The 12,055-nt window shown below is 52.1% G+C and overlaps 1 protein-coding gene across 8 annotated transcripts in view; it reads right to left on the bottom strand.

Moving 5' to 3' along the window:
* The window catches only part of VWCE (von Willebrand factor C and EGF domains), a 29,743-nt gene that overhangs the window by 15,243 nt on the left and 2,445 nt on the right, over nt 1-12,055 (bottom strand). For 6 of the 8 annotated variants that reach the window (XR_014231649.1, XM_082342657.1, XM_082342652.1 and 3 more), the window contains exons 2-10: nt 11,362-11,456; nt 11,151-11,240; nt 10,692-10,820; nt 6,896-7,012; nt 4,411-4,527; nt 3,387-3,515; nt 1,655-2,097; nt 1,479-1,572; nt 164-246 (exon numbers count right to left, since the gene is read on the bottom strand). Coding sequence is in view for 7 of the 8 variants with exons in the window: in XM_082342657.1 (XP_082198783.1) it covers nt 164-246; nt 1,479-1,572; nt 1,655-2,097; nt 3,387-3,515; nt 4,411-4,527; nt 6,896-7,012; nt 10,692-10,820; nt 11,151-11,240; nt 11,362-11,456 (1,297 nt within the window). In the remaining variant the exon portion in view is untranslated. The remainder of the gene's footprint in view (nt 1-163; nt 247-1,478; nt 1,573-1,654; nt 2,098-3,386; nt 3,516-4,410; nt 4,528-6,895; nt 7,013-10,691; nt 10,821-11,150; nt 11,241-11,361; nt 11,457-12,055) is intronic. The other 2 variants (XM_082342655.1, XM_082342658.1) reach the window with 2 other exon arrangements.

Genomic DNA, 12,055 nt, shown 5'->3' with positions numbered 1-12,055 from the left:
CCCACGCTTTTAAATTCCACAGGTTCCGACCAAAATCCACAACCTGAGAACTCTCCCTCCATTCAACGAGCTCACCTTTAACATCCGGTCTTTCCCCCTTCCTCTAAAACCCCCAAAGGTTAAGAAAACACCGGCGAGGCTTCAGGGATCTTGTGATACTCACCAGACAGACACAGACAGTGCAGTTCTGGTTGGGAGGTGAAAACACGTCCCCTTCAGCCCGGATGACGCCACTGTGAAAACAGCCTTTGAAAGACAAACAGGAGTGGAGGCATCAGACCTCTTCAAAGTAGAGGAAGCTTGAGGTCTCATTACTTTTCCAGGCATAATGTACCTGGAACCTTCTCTCACTGGCTCGGATGCCCCAGGAGTGACAGATCTAGGTACTCAGAACGGTGTGGTCCCAAGACCCCTGGAGAACTACAGGAGACACCCACACAGGGTGCCCTGGGAGGGTCCCATTTATGTCTGATAAACCCAGAACTGTGTTGAAAGCATGGCATTTTATTCCCATAAGGCAGGAAAGGCAGCCAGACAGCCCCAGGTTCCAAAACTGGCCTGTCACCTGAGTGGCCTTGGACCTGGACATGTCACTCAACCTCTCTGGGACTCAGTTTCTTTACTGTAAAATGGAAATACTACCACCATATGCCCTGCAGGGGACTTGGAAGGATGCACAACCTCAGATGTAATGTACACAGCAATTTACACTCAGGGCTTAGTACACAGTAGGGACACAGTGAAAGATCACAATTATCATTAAGAAAATCAGTTAAGTTGCATTCTCATTTTAACCCTTAGGAAGACTTTTCCACTGCTGCTCAAAGTGCAGCAACCTCAGCATCTTACCACCAGGAGCTTCATAGAAATATAGCCGCTCAGGCCCCTCCCCACATCTACTGAATGAGAATCTGCATTTTAACAAGATTCCCAGCGATTCACGTGCAGGGTGCGTGTTAAGGAGCTCTGCTGAAGGACTTGTTAAGATTTGAGGTCTTTATCCTAACAGCAATGGGAAGCAAATGAAAAATGGTCAGTAGATTGTGGGAGGGAATCAGAATGGGGGTAGAATTTATAAATGATTACTCCTCCTGCAGTAGGAGGGGGACTGGGGCAGGGGAGGGGACTGCAGAGTGGGTCTGGAGAAACTTGCTGAATGAAGGAATAAATGAAAGAACGAAGCCCAAAAAGGATCCCCGGAAGGTCAGAAGTTCCCCTTGAGAGCACAGACCAGTGGTTCTCAAAGTGTGGTCCCCGAAGCAGCAGCCTCAACGTCACCTGGGAACTTGTTAGAAATGCAAATTCCCGGGCCTTACCAAGCACCTGCTAAATCAGAAGCTCTGGGGGCTGGGCCCAGGGATCACCCTTCAGGTGACACACGGAAGTTGGAGAACAGCCTTTCAGCTGCAGAAAGGCTCGGAAAGGGAAGAGGCAGTACCATGTGAGAAACTCACAGCCTTCCCCAGACCGGCTCCCACCTGTACACAATGGGCAGCATCCCCCATCTCCGGAGGGAACCGGGTGAGAACAAGCAGCTTCACACGTCACCTTTTCACAGGTCACCTCCCCATCCTAGAAGCAGAAACTGGAGTTCCAGCCACCACAATGCCCCAGACACCAGACCAGGGAAGCCCGGAGGACCCCTCACACCCACCTCGCACCAGCACTGGGAACAGCCAGGCTCTGTCCAGCGGCTCCCGGACTCATGCATGGCTCCCAGGTGCCAACAGGCAGAGGGCCCTGGTGCCAGCTGTGTGGCCTCAGGGCCCCTGGGCAAGGAAGGGGTCACCACCACCTTCTCCTGGATTTGTGAGGGAGGTCTGAGGGTCCCCAACAGAGAGGGACTAGGCACTGGGGTGGCCACTGGGGTGGACAGCAGCTGCGTCAGGGCAGAAGCAGAGGCCGTGGGCAGTGCAGGTGTGGGAGATGGCAGTCGTGTGGTCCTGACTCCAGTTGGGGGTCCTGGAGCCCCAGAAGGAGGGCTGTGCCCTGGGGAGAGGGCGGGCCGGCCTGCCTCTGGAAGCAGCAGTAGCATCTTAGGGGGGTGCTTCAGGGGCTGCAGGATGGCAGATGGGGCCAGCACGGCTTTGGGGAAAGCTGAAACGGAAACACAGAGGCGTCTGCAGGGAGGCAGCAGGGGCGGGAGGTGAGATTCGAGGGGCGTGGACTCAGGCCCACCACCACAAATCACTGAATGCCTCTGGGCCAGTTTCTTCATCAACATGATAGATCTAATACCACCAGTTCAACCTCAAACTAATGGGGCTGCGGTGACGATCACGGGAGAAGATTGATGAAAAAGTACCACGAGCAGCCCGAAGTTACAAGCTGGTGGTGCGGGAGGTCCAGCTGCTTCAGATGCAGCAAAATCAGCGTCTTCTCCCTTCCCTTCCTCGCTGGCCACAAAGGAGACTCGGGTTTTCCTGAACCAGGCAGACCTTCTCTAAGCCCTCAGGGATCCGACCTGGGAGTGACCCTTCCCTATTCCTGACAAGTCAGGAGTGTGTCCCCTACTCTCCCATCCAGATGTGGCTTCCCAGGAGGAGAGGCTGAGGCTCAGGGGGAGGAAGAGCCCAGGGTCCTCTCTGGGCCCATGGCAGACAGGCCAGCTTCCAAGAGGATGTCTCCCCTGAGACACACACACACTCGCACACACACACTTAGGAACAGTGCACATTTTCCCTGCAGATGGACACCAACTGCCCAACAGTCTGAAAGACAGAAAGAGAGAGAGAGAGTCCGAAAACAAGAGGGCGGCAAAGGAGGCAGATGAGGGGCAAGGGTGAGAGACAGGAAAAAGGAAGAGAGTCACAAACCAGAGTGAGACGGGGAGAAAACAGGTTGGGCTGGGAGGGGGAAACGGGGTGGCTGAGCTCAGACCATCGCGGGCGATTACACGCTGGAAAACTGGCCCTGGACTAGAAAGAATGCCGTCGGTGTTGACACGACATTATATGGACGTTTACACGCACGCTGTTAAATCATGGCAGAGATCTGACACCACACCGTCCAAAGTGCCCCTGGGAGCCCAGGTTACTGGGACTCCTACGTCACATGCTCCTCTATCATTGTTTTTTTTTTTTTTTTTCTTTTTCTTTTTTATTTTATTTTTTTATTTTTATCATTGTTTTTTGTTGTTGTTGTTGTTTTTTTTTCCTTTTACTATTTGGGAGGAAACAGTAGGGCTGGGGAAACAGTGAAAGGAAAATAAAAGAATGGATAAAGAAGTGGAAGAAGACACAAAGGATGAAAGGGGGATGTTGGAAATAACAAACGAGATGAACTGAAAAAAAGTTCAGGGGGAAGGAAGAGGGCCCGCTCCGGGAGGGTGGGGCCTGGGGCCGGGGGGCGGGGCCTGGGACCGGGGGGCGGGGCCCAGCGCTCACCTTCACACGACACTCGGTCAGCTCGGAGCCTGAAGCCAGGTTGGCAGGTGCACAGGAAGCTGCCCACGGTGTTATGGCAAGAATGGTGACAGACCCGCCTCTCCAGTGGCCTCCGACACTCGTTTACATCTGCGGGAGAGCCTCGCTACCGACGGCTGCCTTATCGGGGCTACCGAGTCCTTCTTCCCCCATCCCTTACCCCAAAAGGCTGGGGGAGTCTCCCTGCCATGTTCTTATGGGGTCCTTCCCTGCCCCAGGGTGCCAATGTGACTCAGATGTCTGGGAATGGGGCTGAAATCTAGTGCTAGTCTCCTTGGAAGGTTCATACATCCAGTAGGCATTTAATGGATGCACCAGTGGCTCATACCCCAGCACTGTGCAGCAATGATTAAGTGTTGGCTGGTGGGCATGGGCCCCACTGGGAATCTCATCTCCAAACCTTCCACCAACCCACTGTCGGGCATCGGGTGCTATGGGCCCTTCTGAAAAAAGAGTCTCAAAAATCACCACACTGCTCAGGGCAGGCTTCAGGACAAACACCCAACTCTGCTAGAACAAGGTCTCTTTTCAGGCCCATGGGACCCCACCTTCAACCCATGAGCCAAGCTCAAGCCAAACATGCCAATCCCTTTCTGGAAATTTCTGCAATGGGCTGAGAAAACAGGGGTCTCCTTCTAAACCAGAGGAATCAAGACATAACGTGCTTTATTTACCAAGGGGAGCAAAGGCAGCCAAGAAAATGGGTGAGCAGAGAGGAATCCTTGGGGTGTATCTGGGAGAGGGTGGAAGAGAAACATAACAGGATGAAAGTGGCATGTGGCCAGGAAAAGTCCAAGACGGGGTCTTCCATTAGGAGCCACGCCAACCCCAGGGAAAGGCAGGCTCTGAGCAAAGGCTCAAGCGCTTGCAGGCTCCAGGGAACCAGGAGGTCCGGACTGTTGACCTTTCCCTGTCCCTGGGCTCGCCCTGTCCGTCTTCCTGATTGGCAGCCTAAGTGTGAAGACAACAGGGTCCCCTGCCTTACCTACACAGGAGTGCCGGTTGCCGTGGAGATGGAAGCCAGTTCTACAGGAACACCTGTAGCTGCCAATGCTGTTTTTACATCTCTGCTGGCAGGGGGTCCCAAGGCATTCATCAGTGTCTGGAAGGGAACAGGACACAGCTGGAGCTCATTTCCCCGTAGAGTTTTGGAAATAGGTGGTCCTCTCTACCTACCTCTCTCATCACTATCCCCTACCCGACTCTTAACCCCTCTCCTTCTCACCACCCACATTCAGTCTATCAACTCCTAAGTCCTCCCTGGACCAGCCCACTTCTCTCTACCCTCACTGCCATACCCTAGCCCAGGTGCCCTGGGCTTTGTCTCTGGTCTAGAGGATAACAACAGCCTTGTGTGTCTCTCTGCCCCTCCCTGTGCTCCTCCCAAGCCACCCTCTACAGAGCCCCCAGGATATTCTGACCAAAGGGCACCTCTGATCAGGCCACTTTCTGCTTAAAATCCCTCCAAGGCTCCCACAAGCACCAATGCAGCACCATAGCTCACGAGTCCTGGGCTGCCTTTCCCACCTCTCTCCTTGCCCCTCACCTTTACTCTGGCCCAAATTCTTGCCATCTTCCAAAGGCACCATGCTCTTGTGGCCCTCCCCCTTTGCCCATGTTCTCCTATCTGCTTGGAATGCCTTCCCATCTTGTCTGGCTGGAAAACTCCTACTCATACATCGAAACTCAGCTTCTAAACTACCTCCTCTGTCAAAGCTTCCCCAAGCCATTGTTTGAAATTGGGAAAAAGCTGGAAACGATCTGCATGTTCATCAATAAGAGAAGAGTTAGTAAACTATGGGATATCTGCACTGCAGAGTACCAGGCAGAAGCTGAAAAGAATAAAGCAAGTCTATTGACCCTGATGTGAAGAGATTTTCATGACAGATTGTTGAAGGGAAGAAAGCAGGCAGAAGAATGACTGGGTTCACATCGAAGCTCTAATGTGATCTTGAGAAAGTTAACTTCTTTAAGCCTCAGTATTCCTATCAGGAAAATGGAACTAAACAGTACCAACTTCATAGGACAATTTTGAGGATGAAATTGAGAAAATGCATGTTAAATGCTTAGCATGGTGCCGGGAATACAGGAGTTCAACAACTGTTAGCCACCCATCTCTTATCATCATACCTCTGTAAGTGCACATGTGTGTATGTACACATACTGGGGAGAGGCAGGCAGGGCACTCATCAGATTGATAACTAAGTGCTATCGATGAACTGCATTCCCTCCAAATTCATAAATGGAAGCCCTAACCCCCAATGTGATGATATTAGGAGGTGGGGCCTTTGGGACGTAATTAGGTTTGGATGAGGTCTTGAGGGTGGGGCTCTCATGATGGGATTAGTGCCCTTAGAAGAAGAGCCATGAGAGAGCTTGCTCTCTCTCTGCCTTGTGAGGACACAAAGAGAAGGTAGCTGTCTGCAAGGCAGGAAGAGAGCCCTCACCAGTAACTGAGTGGGCCAACACTGTGATCTTGTACTTCCCAGCCTCCAGAACTGTGAGAATAAATTTTTGTTGTTTAAGCCACCCAGTTTGTGGTATTTTGTTATAGCAGCCCAAGCAGATACTGACACCAGGGCTATTCTCTAGGGAGCATAGAGGTTGGGAGTGGGAGAGACGGTCTGGGGCTAGTGCCATGACTTTTAAAACTTTTAAAATAATTTATGAAAATTTCAAACACCCAGAAAATGATACCACAGTATCAAGGGGAGCTTCTGTCTTAGCTGCCTTGTTAAAGAGAGAATGTTTTCTGACATAATTTCTGTAAATAAAAATCATTTTTAAGGAATGAGTAATTATTTTAAAAGGTCTCGCTCATCCTGTTCACTTAGTTGGAAAGATTCCTTCTCTTCCCTGGGTTCCCACAGCACTTAGCCCCTCGACCCACCCTCATTGTTCTTCCCCTCCCACCAGACCGGGGGTGGGGGAAGTGGGGAGGTCGCTGGAGGGCAGGATGTTTTCTTACTGGCTGTGTGTCTCCAGGGCCTGGCCCAGTACCAGGGCAGGTGGCTGAGGTGACTCTCACAGCACGGCTCTCCCACAGAGCCCCCGGGACGTGTCACCCGTCCCCTCAGCCCTCCCCCAGCTCAGCGGCCTCCTCCCTCCGGTTAGTCTGCTCTCCTGACCCTAGCCCTCCCCTCGGCCTCTCCCTCACCCCCACCACCCCCCTACCCTACAGTGATGGCAGCAGCAGTTTCTACTGAGTCGTGGTCCGGAGCAAAGGCCCTAGCGTCAGACGTGCCCGCATGCAAGCCGACTCCTTCTCCTCCTACTGACAGAATGGCCTTGGGCAAGCCTCATCCAGAATGTGAGGATGAGAACAGCATCTCCCTCAGAGGACTGTGGTGAAAGTGAAACGCAATCATGCCTGGAGAGCACGCGTTGGGCCTGGCAGGGCCGTGAGTTCAGCATCAGAGCCTAGCAGCGGTGGCGACGGCACCACCATTACCCCTTCCAGAGCCACTCACCTTGGCAGCTGTGGCGGTCAGCAGACAGCTGCATGCCTGGCCCACACTCGCACACGAACCCGCCTTCCGTGTTCACGCAGTGGCCCTCACAAGAGGAGCTTAAACATTCATCGATGTCTGGGGAGCGAGGAAACACTCTTGCATAGCTCATGCTGAACGTGGTTCGGGTGTGGGGAGAATATGCACCCCACGAGGACCCTGTGCCCACACAGGGCCTGCCCTCAGCAGGGTGGAACCCACCCCCACCCCAGGAAGAAAGAAGGCACCAGGTTAGTCATACAGCTTTAGGGATGCCCCCAGAAAGAAGAGGCCGAGGGGCCAGGTCTCTTTTTGACCCACGCAGAACAGACGACGGAGAGGCTGGCTGAGACAGAACTATTTCCAATGGTCCCACCTGCAGGGTAACCCCGAAAGGGCAGGGGGAGTGGGCAGGAAGGCTGATTAAATTCCCTTAAATGCTTATTGAGCACCGCCTGCATGCAGCAGACCTGGAAGGGGGGCTGCCGAGGACACAAATGTCACTAAGACACAGTGCTGACTCTCCAGATGGCTGCAGCCTGAGAACATAGGAGCCACGACACACAGCCACGACACACAGCCACGACACACAGCCACGACACACAGCCACGAGAGGCCCGCGTGCGGCCGGCAGTATGCGCCCTACCAGGGACTGCCCGGCCACGGCAGGTGTGTGCTGGAAGAGAGGTGGGCTGAGAGGACCAAGAGGCATCAGGAGGGGGGCCCACAGAGTGGAGAGTGTCTGAGAAGCTTCCGGGAAGCACAGGGACCGCCGGGGGCCCAGTCTGGCTGAAGCTCAGGTTCCCGTCGGGGCAGTGTGAGGCTGAGCTGGAGAGGTGGTGGGTAAAGGCTCAGCGATAGAGCGCAAAGGAGTCCTGAGGCTTCTGCCCAGGGTGGGGTGACTGGATCCAAGTAGTGCTTTAGGGAGGTTCAGGCCTGAGGGGGGAGGGGGGCTGGGAGACAGATCTTCAAGGCAGCCCTTCCTATCTCAGAACCTTAAGGACCTATGAGGTCAGCTCCGCCCACTCCAGTCTACTCTGCCCACTTGAGCCTCCCTCCCACCCCCTGGCCCCCATGCCTGCTGGTCACCTCCATTCTCCTTTCTTGCTCTTCCCACAGCAGGTACCTTTGGGACCACACCCACCACTTCTAAGAAGCCCACCCTGATTCACCCGATCCCACTGGGCCCCTTGTGATGGTGGCCAGGGCCCCACTTCCCTGCACTTGCTTTGACATTGGTCTCTGGCTTTTCCTTGGTCCAGTTTGCCTCTGCAATGAGAAGTGTGTCTGCAAAGTACTTCAACCTTCTGGAAGGGGCTGGGGGGGAGAGCACCAAAACTCCTTCATGGGACCCTTGACCCAATAGTTCTCTTTCTGGGAATAGTCAGAGGGGCTGACAAGAAGCCTCTTTATCGCAGCATTATTTGTAGCAGTGAAACACTGCAGACAAGCTAAGGATGGATAGCACAGAACTGGGTACTTAGATTATAGCAGCTACATCTGCAGCCGTTCAAAATGATGTTGTATGCTGAGCAGCAGGGACTGTCATCCTGCCCTGCCACTACCCCCAGGCTTCCATCCCCAACCCGGGCCCAACTACCCTCCCTTCCTGCCCCACCAGATGCAGCCGCAGGTCCCACCGCTCCATTACCAAGAGCTCATGCCACCCGGTTCCTGCATGCTGGAGGAGCCCAAGCCAAAGAGGGTGAGAAGGTCGTGGCCCCAGAAAAGTTCTCATCTCAAGGCACACCTGCGAACCCACACAGGTGAGAAACCTTACCACTGTGACTAGGACGGCCGTGGGTGGAAATCTGCCTGCTCAGATGAACTGACCAGGCACTACGGCAAACACACTGGGCACCGCCCCTCCCAGTGCCATTAGCGCGACCGGGCATTTTCGAGGTCGGACCACCTTGCCTTACACATGAAGAGGCACTTTAAAATCCCCAAACAGTGGATATGGCCCACACTGCCAGATGAGAATTCAGTATTTTTTACCTTTCACACTGTCTTCCCGGTGAGGGGAGGAACCCAGCCGGAAAGCACTACAATCATGGTCAAGTTCCCAACAAATCAACTTGTGAACGGATGATCAGGAGACATGAGGAAATCAAACAACAAAGCACATATGGGGTCTCTGACTGGATCTTCTATCATTCCAATTCTAAATCCAACTTGAATATATATTCCTGGACTTACAAAACGCCAAGGGGGTGACTGGAAGTTGTGGATATCAGGGTATAAATTAGATCCGTGAGTTGGGGGGAGGGAAGACCAGAATCCCTTGAATTGTTTCGATGCAATATAAGCATAAAGATCACCTTGTATTCTCTTTGCCTTCTGAAAGCCATTATTACGATCTTAGAAGAAGAGGAAGAAATTCAGGTACAGAAAATGTGTTTTAATAGCCTAAACGATGGTGCTTGGTGAGTCCTGGTTCTAAAGGTACCAAATGAGGCCAAAGTTCTCAAACTGCTGCATACTTTGACAAGGAAAATCTATTTTTGTCTTCCGATCTACATTTATGACCTAAGTCGGGTAAATACACATGGTTTACTTTAACCTTTTTATGCAGACAGTCTGTTATGCACTGTGGTTTCAGATGTGCAATAATTTGTACAATGGTTTATTCCCAAGTATGCCTTAAGCAGAACAAATGTTTTTTTCTATATAGTTCCTTGCCCTAATAAATATGTAATATAAATTTAAGCAAACATCTATTTTGTATATTTGTAAACTACAAAGTAAAAAAATGAACATTTTGTGGAGTTTGTATTTTGCATACTCAAGGTGAGAATTAAGTTCTAAATAAACCTATAATAGATTATCTGAAAAAAAAAATGATGTTATAAGGACTATTTCCTACTCCCAAGACAAAGTTAAGTGAGAAAAATAATGAACGAAAACTATAGATAAGGTATGATCCCAATTTTATAAAACAGACAGATAGGCATGCCTGACACACATATACCCACAGTCATACACACTCACAAACACCTACACACCCAGGGGACAGGGCAGGGAAAAAAAATAACTTCATTTTAGTAACAAATATCTCTGGGTAGGGACTTCTGGGACAGGTTTATTTTCACCTTTCTACCCTTCTTGTACTTTCCAAATGTTCCAAAAGAAGTTATTTTTTACTTTTATATTCAGGGGAAGAAAGGTTATTTTTACAAAATCCAAATTAAAAAAATTTAAAAAGGCTTTCAAGCTCTCTGGAAAGATAGGTAAGAAACTGGTCACCGTGGCTGCCTCTGGGGACAGTAACAGACTGTGCATAGGAAATTTTTAAAATCGTGAACCAATAATACTTTTACAAAATAACTATTGAGTTTCTCTTGGCTCATATTTCAAATGTCACTTTCCTGAGGGAGGCTTTTTGCGGTCAAGCCCACCTCCAGTCCGGTTCCCTGTGCCCCTGTGGGCCCTGGCACTGTGCACTCCACAGGTGATGGCCCCATTATGGGGGGACTGTCATTGTCCTTAACTTGTCTCCCTGCCTCACATTCTGAAGTAACATAAGAGCAGGGACTGCCCTCGTAACCCCAGCCCCAGCTCAGTCCCCGGTCCATGAGGTGTGCTCAATAAGTATTTGTGAGATAGCAGAAGGGGCATATTTCTTGTGTTTGCCTGCCTGCCTGCCTGCCCACTCTTACACTTCAGAGCTGCTCGTGGCTCAGCTTTGCTCTGGCATCTCTCCGGAGACCATCCTGGGAGGACAGGGAAGAGACCTCATTCCCGCCCGCCCCCTCCTTGCTGCTCCCACGCCTCTCACCAGTACACCTGATGCCGATAGCTGTCTCTGTCATCGAGAAGCCCACAGGGCACACTCGGGCCACCTCCTGACAGCCACCATGGTTACAGGTGAGGTCACAGCCGTACTCCCCACAGGGTCCGTGGGCTTCTGAAACAGGCACCGCACCTGTGAGCATGCGCCACTCGACAGTCCCAGCCGCCCCCGCCTTCCCCGGCTCCTCCTAAATTCTGCTGGGAAGGGGGCTCTGGAGGCAAACAGGCCTGAGTTTAAATTCAGCTCTGCCACTTGCTGGCCATGTAACCCTGGGCGAGACACTAGCTTCTGTGCCTCGGTTTCATCATCTATAAAATGGGAATGAGAATGTCTACCTAATAGGGTTGTTTGAAAATGATATGCTAGGGCACAATTGCCCAGTGCCTGGCACATTCTCAGTGTAAATAGAGTTCTTCCCATCAGCCATTGCCCGCCCCCAGTTACCTGGGCAGGTGGGCCCTTGCTCTCCATCCTGGCAGGAGCAGACATTGGGAGCGATGCAGATGCCACTCCCGCAGCCAAAGGAGCAGAGGGCTGAGAGGATAAAGACAGGCGAGGGAGTGGGGACTGGGGCCCCCAGTCTGTCCCTCAGGCAAGCCCAGGGAATGAGCGCCCTGCTGTGGAGGATGTTTGGGGCACGGGGACAGGCACTTACGAAGGGTGCAGTGTCCACTGCCCATGGAGGGCGCCCAGCCAGGGCAGCAGCCACTCCCGAACCCCGAAAGGCAGACGTGGGGGCCCAGCCGGCGTCTGCAAGAGAGGAGAGAGCACCTTCCACATTCTGTACCAAGGGGAGGATTCACCTACTGGGCAGTGAAAGCCTCCCAGCCAGTCAGTACGTCAGTCAACAAACAGTTCTGGAGACCTCCTCCACTCCCACTCCCCGGGAGGACAATGGGAAGTTTCCATAGAAAAATGACTCAGACAGTCAGTCCCTTCTGGAGGCAGGACAAAGACAAAGGTATAAGAGAACAGACACTAGTCTCCTACAGATGCCTGCCCCATGGACACAGAGCAAAGAGGGTCTAAGAGCTGAGGATAGAAGACAGCAATGGATGAAGAGCCGCAGGGATGGCTGCCTCAGGGCCTTTGCACTTGCAGTCCCCTCTGTCAGGAAGGTTCTTCCCCAGACACACACAGCTCCCCCACTCCTGTAAAAGGTCTCTCTGCTTATGTCACCTTCTCAGAGAGGCCCTACTTGTCCACCCTTACCTTGCTTTATTCTGCTTCATAACACTTACTTCCTGGGACATTAAATTACTTATTAGTTTGTTGATTTGTTCATTGCCTGGCTCCCCTACCACTCCCTGAGGACAGGGGCTTCATCTATTTTCTTCAACTCCGCAGCA

This window comes from Balaenoptera borealis (genome assembly GCF_965194805.1).
Source record: "Balaenoptera borealis genome assembly, chromosome: 11".
Taxonomy (NCBI): domain Eukaryota; kingdom Metazoa; phylum Chordata; class Mammalia; order Artiodactyla; family Balaenopteridae; genus Balaenoptera; species Balaenoptera borealis.
This window is presented reverse-complemented; position numbering and strand designations above follow the sequence as displayed.